General features: G+C 44.9%; 1 protein-coding gene across 1 annotated transcript in view; it reads left to right on the top strand.

Moving 5' to 3' along the window:
* The first annotated feature begins 2,023 nt into the window (after positions 1–2,023).
* Positions 2,024–16,275, top strand: part of ARHGAP21 (Rho GTPase activating protein 21) — a 136,989-nt gene continuing 122,737 nt past the window's right edge. Inside the window, 2 exon segments of the mRNA XM_047740098.1 lie at positions 2,024–2,374; positions 3,743–4,202. Coding sequence (XP_047596054.1) covers positions 4,125–4,202 — 78 coding nt within the window. The 5' untranslated portion in view covers positions 2,024–2,374; positions 3,743–4,124.

A 16,275-nucleotide genomic window follows, 5' to 3' on the forward strand; every position in this document is an offset into this window, starting at 1 on the left:
TACCTTAAGTCACAAGGTAGGTGATGGAGCTAGCCTACAGTCTCGATGCTTCCTTTTATCCTTTATAGAAATGCCTTTCTGGGTTATGTCATTTTCCCACAATTTCTAAAATGTATTTACCTCCTTTCACGCCTCCTTCCATGGCCACCATTTACTCTCCTTTAGCAAACTGAAAATCTTTTTCAAAATCAACATTTATAAAAATTTCCATTGCAAAAAGCTTAACCCTAGAAGTCCTCCGTTTAGCCATGCATGCCCATTTGCATTTGTAAGGAGCTGTTTTGTGCTGGAAATTGTTTTTTCTTTCTGGACACATTCTATAAGCCCACTAGAGGTAGGCTACTTGAACCCTGCATTTCTATTCACTTCTTTTTAATTTACTCAACAGTATCTAGAACAGGATACTGCTATAGCCCAGTGGGCTATTCAGTAAATTACCAAGTGACTGGCAGGCATTCCCTCTATTTTATTCTTTTTTGTTGTTGTTGTTCTTTGTTATTGGCTGACTAGTTTTGTCAGGAGCTGTCACGAACATGCAAATTTCATGGCCATATAAAGATGATCCAGGCTAAGTCTTTCCTCTAATTGAAGCTGAGGATTTAGTTGTATGTTCTAAATTCTTGGCACCTTCCACTCTGGGGAATATTGAAAACTAAGGCACAGGTATTCAGGCTCCAGGGAGTGTGTTTTTAAGTGTTTGGTTGGTTGGTGGGTTTTTTTTTTTTTTTCCTCATCGAGAAACAGGACCCCAGGCAGCGGGTGGGGAGCAGGGGATGGGGAGGTGTCTTAAAATCTTCGGGGGATGGTGTCTTAAGAAAGAAGGAAAAGGTAAGCAGACCCCGTAGCTTCTTGGTTTTGTTCCTTTTTTTCCCTCAGGACGGTGGTGGCAGCTGATCAGACACAATAGCTCGCAGTCCCCCGCCGGAGTGAGGATACAAATGACCCTCAACAGCACCAGCAGGAGGACTGGGAAAGGGAGTAGGGGTGTGTCTGGGAGGGGATGAGGATGAGGGTGACAAGGTGACAAACGCCGCCGCCGCAGCGGGCTACCCCACTGCAGCCCAGCGAGGATGAGAGCGGGTAAGCCACCTCCCCGAAGGTCGGGGGGGGGACAAGTGGGGGTGGTTGGGGAGGGGAGACAGAGGGGCGGTGGCTTTTCCTATTAGGGGAGGGGCAAAGGGTGGAGGGAAGCGTGAGTCAGCAGCCCCTGATTGGCTCGTATTCTCCCGTCGCGCCTCCAGATTGGGCCATTTGCAGCGGGAGATGTTGTGAGGCCCGGCGGGGCGGAGCGAGCGGCCCGGGGTCTGAGGCAGGCCTCGGAATGGGTGGGGAGGGGCTGCGGCTGTGCTTTGGTCCCCGAGCCGCTGTGACCTGTAGAGTGGAGCGGCGCCACCACCTTTCCTCGGTTCCGCTAGTCGCGCCGACTTCATCCAACTGTCTGCAGATTTAAAAAGGAAAAATAATTGAATGAACGCCTCGCTGCGACCCTCTTCCCCCAACACGAGAAGCTATTTGGCTGTAGGGCGTGAAGGGACACTCCCTTATTATCTTGAAGTCGCACGTCGCCTCGCCTCGCAGCTTCTTTCCTCTCCCGCAGCCAAAAGAAGGGGGCGAAAACTCGCCAAGATAATGTTCCCCGCAGCCTGGGACCTGGGACCCCTCAAAGTCGCGAATCCAGCCATAGCGCTGTCCCCCTCTCCGCCCCTGACACCAAGCACCTAGTCTTCCTCCCGGGTGGAACCCCGGTTCCTGGCCGCTCCCGCTCTGCGCTCGGCAGACTGGGGAAGGCAGGGGAGGTTTTGTGTGTGCCGGATTTTAGGGGGGGCAGTGAGGGCTCGTAGGTCGGAGACGCCTTGGGAGGGGGTTGGCGAGTACCCGCTACCCCAGCTAATCCCCCTTCTCCAGCGTCGGTTCCCGGGACCGTATTATTCAAGACAGAAAATATTCAGCCTCAGAGCCTCCCCTGGGGAGGGGAGGGGAAGGAGGTGGAGTGGGAGGAGGTGGATCCAGGGAGGAAGAAGCGAGAAATCCGCCCCCGGGAAACAGCTCGGCGCGGCAGCGGAGCGAGGCACTTCTGTCACTTGGCGATCCGCGGGCGCCCGAGCGCGGCCCCGGCCCGGCCCGGCGAGGCGAGGGGAGAGTCCGGCGGCCGCCGCCCCGCCCCACGCCCTCCCGCGGCGGCCGAGAGCCCGGGGCCGGCCGGGGCAGGTCGCGGCGGTGCCTGGGAGCGGCCGGCCGGGGGCGGCGGCCTCGGAGCGCGGCGGCGGGCAGCGCCGGATCGTCCTGCCGCTCGTTGCGGCTCGCGCCGGGCGTGCGGGGCGCGCTGCCTGGGGCCGGGCAGCCCCGAGCGGATCCACTCGCTCCGCTTTCTCTGGTGCGTGTCTGTTTTACTTTCCGCCTTAGCCGAGAGGGCGCAGCGCCCGCGGGCGGGTGGGGAGCCCGGCTCGCCGCGGGCTCCCTCCCTTCCCGCCACCTCAGGCCACCCCGCCCGGCGCTGGCGCGGGGTCGGAGGGAGCCTGCGGCTGGTGCCCGGCGGGGGCGGAGGGGCCGCGCCCGCGTGTGCGGAGCGAGGGAGGGCCGGAGGAAGGAGGGAAGGGCACAAAGGCCGGCGGCGGGCGCCGGGGTCCGGCCGGCCGGCCGTGGAGGAGGGGCGCCTCCCGTCCGCTCATGAATATTAACCGAGCCTGCGGCCTAGCGCGTCCCGGCCGGGCCCCGCGCCCGGCCCGCGTCCCCGCTCCTGCTCGCCGCCGCGCCTCGGAAGCTGGGCCCGGCGGGCTGGGAAGGGTAAGCCTCTCGTTTTTTGTCCCCCCCACCCCGGGTCTCCCGACACCTTTTTCAAAAGTGCATATTTGGGCCGCCCTTCCCGGGAGATCGAGATCACCGACCCGCCTCTGGAAGGGGCGGAGGAAATAGTGGTAGGTGGGTGGTGGGTTTTTTTTTTCGTTGCTTTTTTTTTTTTTTTTCCCTCTCTCTCTTTCCTAGGTGGCCCCAGGGAAAGGGAAAGATAGTGTGTCGACTGGTAGTTTGGGGAGCAGCAAGTAAATAAAAGTTGCCCGGGCTGCGGCTTCATTTCTGTCGCTCCAGAATAATGCCCCGGAGAGGGAGCTGCGCCCGGGTCCCACCCGCAGCCGCGCACGCCTCCCCGCCCAGCCCTGCCGCCGGCCAAGCAAAACAGCCGCCTCCTCGGGGGCAGCCTCGGGGCGCAGGGGCAGGGGTGCCGGCGCCCAGACTCACCCGGCCCGCCAGCGAACGCCTGCGAGCTGGGCTGCCCGCCTCCGGGGCTGGCTTTTTGTTTTTATTTGGGGGGGGGGGTGTAGGGGAGCGAAGGGTTTTTGAAAAGTATTCCATTTACGCTCGGGGAGAAAACTTCCGTTAAGTGTACGGATCTGAGTGATGCCCAAGAGCCTGGACACTGTCTCTTCTGCCCAGAAAATACATTAATTAAAATGCACTTGAAGAGGGAATTTTTTTTTTCCTGAAGGCTGCACACCAACCAGGCGTGTTTGTCGCAACCACCGTGCAGTTCTGATGTTTCTCATTCTCTCCCCCTGATTTATAGTTTTTCCCTTTTTTCTTAATGTTTTATCTGGGAGGATTATTTCCTTTTTCCTGCGGGAGGTTCATCAGCAGGGATCGAATAATCTTTCCGCGTGTTGGAACCGCGAACTTGGTGTAGACTTGTGGCAAGGCTAAGGTCAGCGTCTGGAGAAAGTTCATGCCCTTTAACTATTCCCTGTTCTAGGAGAGATCTCTTTGGGGAGCTGACGCTCGAGCCTTCGCGACCCACTCAGATTCCTCTTGGTCTCCGAGTAGCGCTAGGAGGAGGAGGGGGACCGCTTTCTGCAGTTGGCCTCGTTAGCTGCCAAGAGGACCCGTCTTCTTTGTTTTTGAAGTCTCGAGAAATGGACGAAGACGGTGAAGTCAGTTGAAGTCCGAAGAAATCATCAGGGCGTTTTGAAGGGGCTTCATAAAAACGTTCCATTCCCAGGCACATTACCTGTTTCACCAGCCCTGCACCTCCTCGGACACTGGTGTGGAATTCTTCCCTTTTTGGTGTGTGGTGGCATTCCGCCCCCCAATGTGGACTCCAAAGGGTTGGTCCCTTCTATGTAATTTGAAATGAAATGATGGCCACACGTCGGACTGGTCTACCGGAGGGAGATGGTGACAAGCTCAAGGCCTGTGGGTCCCCCACCTGTGAGGTAAGTGCAGGGGCAGCATCTCGGGCCACTGTCTACACTGTCTACAAGGTGTCCGGGAAGAGAGTGGGGGGACAGCGGGGGTCAGCCGCCATGGGCCTCAGGAGAGGCTTTGGGGCCTTTGGGCTGATTTGTGGGAGTGTCCCAGCTTGACCCTAGGGCCGTGCAGTCTTGCACATTTTTGCTTCCAGGAACTTCCAGTGATTTCTTCTGCAAGAAGGGTTTCTTCACTTCGAAATGCCCCATCTTGCCCCATCACCTCACTTCAGGTGACTGGGAATCCTGCAAGTGTCTCTGTTTTCCTTCAGTTCCCATCCGCCAGTGGTTCCCCAGTTGGGCCGGTTAGGGGATGCCTTTGTGCGTTTTGTGGGTCTGTAGACAAGACTGGCTCTCCGAGGTGGAGAGAGGGCAGCTGGTATGCTTGTTGTAACGGGACCTCAGTCTCACTTTGGCTTTGGTGGGTATTCTGGCTTGCTGTTGGTGCGGATCTCTGCTCTGGGTAGAAAAACAGGTCTTTTCCTGTGGACAGTTGAAGCACAGCCTTGAAAAACAGATTTATAGAGTCTGTAGAGTTGTAATTCCAAGTCCATGAAAAATCTCCTGACATTCCTGTTCTTTTATTTATGCCCTTCCTTTCACTGCTTAGAAGTTCTGTGAGCTGCCCTTGGGGTGTCAGGTGCCTTGCTTTGCCTTTGGACCATCATCTTTGGGAAGGCTCTGAAGATGATATGCCAGGCTTCCTGAAATTTTTTCAGCAGGCAGGACAGAAATCAGAAAATCCATTGATTTATGACACCCATATGCCCTTTTACCTCTTATATTCTTTCATCTCTCTCTCTTTCTCTCTCTATATTTTTTCTTTATATTTCATTCTATAATGACTACATGGTGTTTAATTGATTATTGGTGGTTTCTGTAATTTGCTTGCTAAATGTACTGAATATTGTTACCCTTTAAACTTTAAAGTCTGTATTGAGCCGTGTATATTTTTATTGACGGATTGAATAGATTATAGTAACTTCCCCCCAAAGAGGCTTTACTCTCACTATTGTTTTATACCTTGTAAGTGTTAAATTTTCACTTCATGCCCATTGAAACAAGGTCTAGTTATTGAGTGTGTGAGTTGTGGCGTTTTAATAAAAATGAGTCAAGTGAAATTTTGTTTTTAATGCAGAGAAACTTGCTTCATGTAGCTCACTTCGTACTGGATTAGGAAGTTTTATGCAGAAAATACAGGGAGGGGTACTATGTGCCATTACTGTACAACTCCTTAGTACTAGACGTTTACAGTTAGGATCAGTGTTTTACTTTTTGACACCTGTAAACACCTGCTTGCAGGTAAAAACGTGATTAAGTATAACACCACAATCCTCTGATCATGGTAAACCATAATAACTCCTTTTGGAAGGCCTACCTGCAACTTGGTGATTGCTTAATGTGTATTGTAGTTACATAATAATATGTGCTGTGGTCCCAAAGCCTCATTTGTCATTGTCTTGTGAATACTTTAATTAGCATGCTATTTGCATTATATTTGCAAAAACTAATGTTATTTGATTTTTTTGGGGGGTCATTTAAGGGGTCACCCCTAACCAAGAATTTATAATAGATACATCTTGTCCTTGGCTAGAAAGCAGTGTTTCCAGTTGCAAACTTGGCTTATTTAACACTGACAGTTATGTATTTTTTTTAAGGGCTGTGAAATTTGTTCTCCTTTGGCTGTTACTGCTGGTATAGATGTGTTATTTGTAGTTTGGGAACCAAGAAAATATTATATTGCCTGTATTTTGCTCATTTAAAGATTATACACAGAACTTGAGCTTGATATTAACCTATCATATTGTTTGACTTTTTAAAGAATAGGTAGATATTTTTTGCTTGTGGGGATAGGAATAAAGGAGCTTAAATGCTTTCAGACAGCATTTTAAAATCTCAGTTTAAGGAGTTGACTGTTTCATTGTTGTGTATTTAACTCTCATTGATACTTCTGATGCACTTTAAATCTTGTGAATATTTTTTAGTAATAAACGTAGAGTCATTATTGGAATACTTTGGGTCGATACATATTTAAGTCTTCGAACACGGCACTTGATTTCTGTGTTTAAAGTATTACATTCTAAAGTCGTATATTGTCATTCTTTAAAAACTTTTAGAAACCAATAGCTGTGATCCTAAATATGTGTTTGAATAGTAAATTTACATGTGTTTTTTGTAACAAAGATATGAGCATGTATGTCTTTTTTTTTTTTTTAAGATTTTATTTATTTGACAGACACACCACAAGTGGGCAGAGAGGCAGGCCGGGGCGGGGGGCAGGGGGGGGAAGCAGGCTCCCCGCTGAGCAGAGAGCCCGATGCTGGGCTCGATCCCAGGACCCTGAGATCATGACTTGAACCAAAGGCAGAGGCTTTAACCCACTGAGCCACCCAGGTGCCCCGAGCATGTATGTCTTAATATTAATGTTGCTAATCAGCCAAAAGACTTAACTGTGCATGACAGAAGAAATTGGTATAGTAAATTAATAGGAATCTCTGATTCATGACTTACCTAGTTAGTTAATTCCACCTTTTCTAAATAAGGGCTACTGCTCTGTTGAAGAACATTCAGAAACTTCTTGTTCGTCTTATGTATTAGAATCTAATTGTGTTGGTACGTGAATAAATATGAATAAATATAAGCATCCCTCCCCAAGGATATATTGGAAGGTTAAAAACCAAACAACTAACAAACAGTCCTCTTCAAATAATGAATTGTGACAGCTCAGTAGAATATATCTTGGGATTATGCAGTAAGGATGGCACAATTCTATTTCATGCAGAGTTATAGACTTTACATGTCTGCAAATAATCTTTCATTCACTCTGAGCCAGTGAGTGTGTTTTGATGTGTGCCTGTGTGCAGTCTGGTCTGTGAAGTGTTCCGACATCTCACAGAATCGCTTAATTTAGACCCTGAATCCTTGTTGATGTGATCACCCCTTTCATATCCTATAGAGCTCATCCTTCCAGGATCAACTTGCCTCTTTTTTTTTTTTTTTTAAACCAGAGGTAAAAACTTAGTCCTCAGCTTTTTAGACCACATTATTTTTCCTATTTCTTTGTTTGTTTAAGATTTTTAAAATGTATTTGACAGAGAGAGCAGCTCAGGAGCAGGGGGAGCAGCAGAGGGGGCAGGAGAAACAGACTCCCCGCTGAGCAAGGAGCCCTACACAGGTTTGATCCCAGAACCCTGGGATCATGACCCGAGCCAAAGGCAGATGCTTAACCGACTGAGCCACCCAGGCGCCCCTATTTTTCCTATTTCTGATATTTATTTTACTCTTCATCTGTAGACCATAGTATTGCCCAGTAACCGAATTTTTAGCACTTTCATTGTCTGTTGTTAAAACAAACATATTTACTGATGCCAATCAGTATTATTTATTAATTATTTCATTTTATGTCTTGCTTCTTCATCTAGACCAAGATTATCCTAGGATTAAATGTATTATAGCTGATGAAAGATAATCGGTGGTTGATTTTGGAATAGTGTAAATAACACAGCAAGGTATTTTTCAGTGTATGAACTATGAGAATTCATACTTTTGCTCCTCTTTCTGAAATACTGTGCCCTTTGCTTTTATCCCAGACTCCCCTGTTCCTTCTCAGGCGCTCTCCTGCTCTCTCTCTTTCCTTCTCTGTCTCCCTGGGGTTCTTCTTCCTCTCTGCCCCTTTCCTGTTGGCTTTACCTAGAGCCAGGCTTTTTGCCATTCCTCTGGGCTCTTCTCTTTCTCATTCCCTGGGTTTCACTTGACGCTCTCCCATGGCTTTCATCTGTGTGCTGGGGCTCCAAATTTACAGCCCAATCCTAGGTTTTATAGTTGATCTCCAGACCTGTGTAGCCTTTTGCCTATTTTACCAGGTGGTTTTTTTTTTTTTTTTTTTTTGATCCCCCACAGGCAGTTCAAACTTAACAAATTCTACTCCGACCTGCAACCTTCCCCTCTTGCTTCTTTGAGTGAGTAGTACCGCTGTCTCCTTATCTGTCCCAGTCAAAAACCAGGTTATCACCCTTGACCCTTCTTTCTCCTCATTCCTCCTATCCAAAGTCCTGTGGAGTTCACATTCCACCTCCCACCGCCAGGCTTCCTAACAACTTTCCCGGGTTCCCAGCCTTGAGCCTTGTCACCTGCCAGTGCTCTGCCCCTGCCATAGTCACCGTGCTCCTCCTGAAATCGAAGGCTGATTGTTACATTCTCCTGTGTAAAAACACTTTTCTGGCTTCTGGTTGCCTTTGGAATAAAGTTCAAACTCCCAAGAAGTCTGCAGAGACAGTAAATAATCAGGCCTGCCCTTCTCCTACACGTCCTGTACTGCACAGCTGTCCCTTCCACAGGCCTCTCCACTTCTGGACCTTGCAGATGCTGTTTTCTCCCACCCTTCCTTCCAGCTGCCCCTCCTCAACGCCCCTCCCCTCCATGCCTGATTTTCCTCACCATTCTGGTCTCTTCTTCAACATCACTTCCTCAGGAAGGCCTTTCCTGACCCTCCAAGACTAGATTACTTGCCCCCACAGTGCTGTCACCAGACACCCTGTACCTTATCAGGAATACTGTTTGCAAGTTTGTTTAGTAATCCGTATTCTCCCCCTGGCCTGCAGCCCTCATAAGTACAGGCACTGTGCTTGCTTCTCCTGTGTCTGTCTCATAGTAGGTACTCAGTAAATAGTTTTGAATTAATGAATGAATATGTAGGAAGGGCTTTAATTTTTATTCGCCATTCACTTAGATTCGGTACCCTGTACCATCTTGGTTATCTCCCTGCCTCCTTGATCCCTCCTTCTTACTTCTCAGTCCCGGGATTTCCTCAACTTTCTGGCGGGCTAAATCTTGGTATATGTCAGAGTTTGACCCTCTTTTCTCTCTGTGATCACTTTCATGACTTTAAACATCAAGTGTATACTGATAATTCATATTTACACCTATATATTTGTGTGCGTGCTTGTGTGTGTGTGTGTGTGTGTGTGTGTGTGTGTGTGTTGTCTCCACCTGTGTAGTCTTTATATCCCTTGAATTCAGATTCCTGTGTCCACCTGTCCACTCAGTCTGCACTGGAATAGTAATGAGGCATATGGAAAACCGAACTCCTGATTCTCTACAACTACCGCTGCCCATTTTCCCAATTTCCTCCTCCTCCCAAGCACTAGCACTCCCTTCCACCTTCCAGGTCAGGCTTCTTGGAGTGATCCTGCATACCATGCAAATCTGGTCGACTGTTTGGTTGACAGTCTTTCAAGTGCTTGCCAGCCTAGACCCTGTTCTCCACACAGTGACCAGAGCGGACCTTCTGTAAATCAGAGCACGTCACTCCTTTGTTTACATTCATTCCTCTGATGGCTTCTCATTTCCCTCGGGCTTCAAAACCAAAGTTCTTACTTGCCTTGCAAAACCCTGGACTATTCGTGCTCCCACCACCTCCCTGATCTCCCCTCCTGCTGCTCTCACTGCCCTTGCTCTGAACGGGCCATTCTGGACTCTTGTGCACACACTGGGCATGGCATTCCCCAGAACCTTCCCACCACTAGCTGTCCCCTTCACCTGGAGCACTCTCCTCCCTCAGGGGTCCACAGGGCTCACTTCCTCGTCTCCTCTAGGTTTTGCCTTGAGGTCACCTGAGTGAGGCCTTTGCTGACCATTGAGTTTATTGAACGCCTCTCCCCTACTCCCAGGGCACAACCTGCCCTCCTTCCTTGCTATGGTTTTCTCCCCTGTCACTTACTCTCCATGTGACATGCTTATCTATCTGATCTTGCTTATTTGTTCAGGCAGGGGCGCCTGGGTGGCTCAGTGGGTTAAGCCGCTGCCTTCGGCTCAGGTCATGATCTCAGGGTCCAGGTCATGATCTCAGGGTCCTGGGATCGAGTCCCACATCGGGCTCTCTGCTCAGCGGGGAGCCTGCTTCCCTCTCTCTCTCTGCCTGCCTCTCTGTCTACCTGTGATCTCTGTCTGTCAAATAAATAAATAAAAATCTTAAAAAAAAAATTAAAAAATATTTGTTCAGGCAGATCATATATCTAAAATATAAGTGTTAAGAGCAGTTCGTTTTGTTCGATGGTATTTTCTGTGCCTAGAAGAATGCCTAGCCCATTATTGGTAACAAATATTTTTTCCAGTGAGTGAATGAATGAGTGAATCAAAACTGAGAAAACTTCCAAAATGTTATTGAGTTTGTATATGTATACGTATACATACTTAATTTGTATACATACAATGTATACATACAATACTTAATTTAGATTGTACAGAAGTGTGTAGGGTATGAGTATTTTGTCTTCTAGACCTCCATTTCCATGAGGACTGTTGTTCACATCTTTGGTGCCTTTTTTCTTTGCCTCTTTCCTCCCTTTGGGAAGCTGGTTACCAAGTAACAGTAACACAGACAGTGTGTAGCACTCATGTATGAAATAATTTGCAGTAAGAGGTGAGACAATGGTAATTAACACACCAGTGGATGGGGAATCAGGCTGGTGGTGGAAACTATAAAAAGATAACATGCCTGTATTGGTAAAAAATTTTTTTCTTGAAATGAATGCTTGTATATTAATGTTCTTTATTAAGTATTTTTTAATATCATAAGCATTTCTTTACAAGTTAAAAATGATCACGGCATTGAGTATGACAAAATGTTAGCAGTTGTTAATTCTAGATGATGAGAATTTGGGGATTATACTATTGTTGTATTTTTCACTTTTTTGCTTAATTCCAAAACTGATTAAAAGAAACCATTTGTAGATTTTTTAAGATAGACAATATGTCACTAGTCTTGTGGAAATCTGGTTTCTAGAAAACCTACACTGCTTAAAATAATACTTAAGTACTTTATGAAAAGGATACACGCTACTCAAAACAGTACTGGAATATTTTTTTTCAAAGTATGTGTTTTTATTCAGGGCAGGCCTAGGATTCATTCTAGGCTCATTGTACCACCACATAATAGAACACTATTATTTAACTTTAAACATGTGTTCCTTTGTATACCTGAGTCTGTATGTCAGAATACCATTGCATGGCAAAAGCTTAATGCTGCAGGTTGGGATTAAAGGTAGAACCTGCCAGAAATCAGAATAGCAGCAGTAGCGGCAGCAAGCATGAAGGGACATTTTGGCAGAAGTCTGGGTTTGAATGAATTGGGTGGGACCCTAATCACTAGACACAGGCCATCAACAAATGAGGACACCCGGCTGCAGAAGATTTCTCCATACGTTGTCAGTGTTCCTTAGCGTTCATTTCTTCCAAGATAAACATTTTGCGAAGTCCTTATTCCTTGGTTCCAGAATCTCTGATCCTTTCTTCCTTTCTTTAGTTTCTACCAGGCCAAATAATTCTAGTACAAAAGTGATATTCCATTTCTTTTGTTCTTTGCTCTGTGAAGGGGCCTGTCATCTTATGATAGTTAGCAATATGGTGATTTCAGCGTGAGCAGCGCGAGTGTGGGTAGAGACGCACAGATGCGCCTCCTGAATGCAGCTACTTTCTGTTACAGAAAGACCATATGGGAGGCCCTTGTTTTTCTTTCTGGTTGATGTGATTAGATTAGTAAACCCAAAGGTTATTGGATTTAAAGACTGTCCTATAATTTATCTAATTTTAATTGACCATAAAGAATTAAATATGTTAAATCTTAGGAGCCTTCTATATGGTTCTGTTGGTTTGGAGTCGGAAGACATCTTCATGTGAAATCTTCATTTTGGATTGCTTCCACCAGAATAGTTTTTTAGCTGAAGCTTCATATTCTTAAAAAAAAAAAAAAAAGAATATTGTGCAAATAGTTTATTTCACAATAAAATCTGGAAGCTGGCCTTTTGTACTTCTAAAATAATCTGTGACTGAGCTCCTGGGTGGCTCAGTCGTTAAGTGTCTGCCTTTACCTCAGGTCATGATCCCAGGGTCCTGGGATTGAGCCCGGCACAGAGCTCCCTGATCAGTGGGAAGCCTCCTTCTCCCTCTCCCACTCCCCCTGCCTATGTTCCCTCTCTTGCGGTGTCTCTCTCTGTCAAATAATAAATAAAATCTTAAAAAAAAATAATCTGAGACAAATGGATACACTGTACTTTGGTTTAAGAAACTGAATGTGATGGAAATTGTTTTTGTAAGTCCTCTTTTTTCTAGTTATCTATTAATATGCAAGGGATCCCATGGTGTAGGTTTGTGAATAAGAGAATAGATTGAGAACCCAAATTTGGTATTTCTGAATGCTCACCCACCTTTGGGAAAGTTTGTAGGCAGACCAGAGCAAACTATTATTATCAAAAAATGGCAAGTTGAAGAGTGTATTTACTTTTCCTTAGTCACACTGGGTGCTCTTGAGTCTTCTGTTTCATCCTGAACGTGTTTTTGATGCAGAATTGGTTTCTTCTTGCCTTTTCCCCTTGTCGCGCACCCCTGTTCTGGCTCCGCAAGCCTGCCTCCCATCCCACAACTTCCTTTTCCTTCTTCAAGTGATGACAGAGTCTCTTGACTTAACACTCTTGTTCACTGCATTCACCTTTAATATATCTTGACAGAACTTCTTAAGGAAATCAAGATGTTCTTTTTTCTTAGAATGTGGAGAGCATCCTTAAATATCAGTAGATAGAAAACTGGATTTATGATTACATTTCTCCTGGATATGTCTTAGCTACTATGATCTTGGAGATTAATGGGCATGATTTTTTTTTTAAACCTCAAGATATTTAGGCATCTTTAATCCCCACAAGTTTGCTAATAAGTAAAGATTCTGTATTTTAAAAAACTTGTGTTGGGTTGATCAGTGAGTCCTACTTTTTCCTCTGGTTCTGCATATTGGCTTCTGGAAATGTATCTACCTAGTGAATGTGAAGGGAGGGAAATGCTCTGGACACCCAGTTTAAATCGAGCATTTATTGTAATGCTTTTAGGAAGTGTTTTCAATTTACTTTTTTTTTCGTTTAATAGTATATTATAGACACCCTTCTCTGCCCACAGGAAGATATATACAATTGACCTTTGAACAGCGCAGATTTGAACTATGTGGGTCTACTTATATGCGGACATTTTTCGACAAAAACAAGACAGTACTGTAAATGTATTTTCTTTTTCTTATGATTTTGCTAAGAACAATTTCTTTTCTCTAGCTAACTTTACTGTAAGGATACACTATTTGGTACATATAATATACAAAATATGTTTTTTTTTTAAGATTTTGTTTATTTATTTGACAGAGAGAGAGACAGCAAGAGAGAGAGCACAAGCAGGGGGAGTGGGAGAGGGAGAAGCAGGCCTCCTGACAGGCAGGGAACCTGATGTGGGACTCAATGCCAGGACCCTGGGCCCATGACCTGAGCCAAAGGCAGATACTTAACAACTGAGCCACCCAGGTGCCCCTACAAAATATATTTTAATTGACTGTTTCTGTCATCAGTAAGGCTTCCAGTCAACAGCAAGTTTTGGGGAGTCAAGAGGACACACAGATTTTCAACTATGTGGGGGTCAGCACCCCTCTGTACATGTGGGTCTCTTTATGTAGATGGATAGTGGATAGATATATAAAAATACATATACATGCTTAGACACACACACATACATATATCTTACCAATTTTGTAAATGGAGGGAAAGAAACTTACAAAGCACTGTACAAAGGTATTTTTTAAGGATTGTAATATGGGAAAGAGGTAATATTTATTTTGTACAGCTATGAAGAGTAGAGCTAGGATCAGTGGATAGATAGATGAGCCCATTCATTCAGCTCAGTATTCAGAAGAAATAATTTTTTTTTAAAAGATTTTATTTATTTGACAGACAGAGATCACAAGTAGGCAGAGAGGCAGGCAGAGAGAGAGGGGGAAGCAGGTTCCCTGCTGAGCAGAGAGCCCGATGTGGGGCTCGATCCCAGTACCCTGGGATCATGACCCTAGCCGAATGCAGAGGCTTTAACCCACTGAGCCACCCAGGTGCCCCTGGAAGAAATAATTTTTTAATAGAAGGTAACTGAGATTGAATGTATTCTTTGCAGACAGGATGACCTTCACTTGGGGAATAACAGACAGAGAATTCCTGCATTGGTAGGAATTTAAGTCATGCGAATCTGGGTGATCATTAGACCCATTTGGACAACTTATAAAACCACAGATTCTTCTTCCCACCGTTAAGCTAATGAATTAGAATCCTTGGAAGTGAGACTGAAAAGCCTTAACTTTTAAAAAGATCCCCTGGTGACCTTCCAAGTTTGGGAAAAACAGGACACAGAGACATTCATAGCTCCTTCCAAAGTCCGAATACTTATGGTGGCCTGATTTTGGAATTTTTCCGACCAAATTGAAATCAGTGTAAAGAAAACATGCAAAAATATGGAGAGAAAATTTAAATGACTAAGCAAGTGAAAATTTCAAGATTAAAATTGTAATTATTTTCTTCTATTTGTAATCATATATATTTCTACATGTCATTAGTATTCCAAATTAATGTTCTTTTTGGATAAAATAAACTTTGTGTTAAGAGCACTTTAAAATTCAACAGTGATATGTATCGCACATTTTTATGTGTATGTTATACTTCAATCAAAAGTAATATTTTGAAAGTGATATAGCTCTGACTCTGGTCATATTGAAGCTATCGTTCCCTTTTAAGTGTGTTATAAAAATAATTTGTTTAGTGTCATTTACAGAAGGGTGTAATAATTTCTCTTGTGCATCTTATGGTCAATTGTATTAACTCTATCAAGAATAGGAAAAGTTATAATGGAATAAAACATACATACTTACTCTATCCATATGTTCTCTTTCATATTTATCATTCATATATATCTGTGGTGCTCTTTACTTAAGTATACATCATGAAGGGTTTCAGAAGATATTTTAACATAAGTAATAATAAACTAATTATCAACAGAAGAATTCTCTCTACATACTCTTCCTTGTTTAACACCAGCAGCAATTCTGTCTGTCCTTTGAATCAGTCTTGTCTTTCAATCTCGTGGAATGTGAGATGCAACGGATAACACAATGCAGAGACAATGTAAGCTAATTACAGAGTCCAGCTGCCATTCTGCAAAAGAAGCAAGATTTCTTGAAGTCTGAAAGTGATCTGAAAGTGATGTTGGAGAAGGAGCAAAGTCACTGACAAGATAAGGAGGGTCTGGCAGAGCGAGACCAGTAAGCAAATGAAGAAGGCATAACCGAGGCTGATAGGCATCTCGAAAGAGGATGGTTTGAATTCAAAGGATTAAGAGAGGCCTTTGAGAAAACTGATACCCTTGAATGTGAGGGCATATATGTGATGTTATTTCTTGTCTTCTAGGAAGCGATGTTTAGTTTAGAACCCCATGCTTGAATCTCTGTGTGCCAAGAGACACTAAAAAGCGGGCATGAATATATCAATAGAAGAAAGAATGGCAGTGGTGAATGGATTTCTCTTTTGCTTTTTTCCCTAGCTAGAGACACTGCCTCTGAGAGTTAATAGGAAATCCCAGCTTCCCTAGTTGACTTAGAAATAAAACTGTTTAAACCGAAGTCCAACATTGCTTCTTCAAAAGTCCTTCTGTTATAGTAATTGTTAGATACCCACGTATTTTAGAGTTCTGAATATTGTCCATGCTTTGGTTTTTTAAAAAAGGTATGATTGAGGGACAACTGGGTGATTCAGTGGATTAAGCCTCCGCCTTCACCTCAGGTCCTGATCTCAGGGTCGTGGGATCCAGCCCCGCATCTCGGGGAGTCTGTTTCCCCCTGTCTCTCTGCCTGCCTCTTTGCCTACTTGTGATCTCTCTCTCTGTCAGATAAATAAATAAAATCTTTAAAAAAAAGAAGTATGATTGATATGTAAAAAGCTTACGTATTTAATGTGTACAACTCAGTGAGTTTGGGGATCAGTATACCCCATGAAACCATTCCCTCCATGAAGGCCATGATCGTTATTGCCGTTTGTGTGTGTGTGTGTGTGTGTTAAGAATTCTTAAAATAAGATCTACCCTCTGAGCAAATTTTAAGTATGCAATATAGTATTATTAGCTATAAGCACTAAGCTCTATAGTAGGTCTCCAGAATCTTGCGTAAGTGAAACTTTGTACCCTTTGACAGTCACCT

The sequence above is a fragment of the Lutra lutra genome, chromosome 8 (assembly GCF_902655055.1).
Source record: "Lutra lutra chromosome 8, mLutLut1.2, whole genome shotgun sequence".
Classification (NCBI taxonomy): domain Eukaryota; kingdom Metazoa; phylum Chordata; class Mammalia; order Carnivora; family Mustelidae; genus Lutra; species Lutra lutra.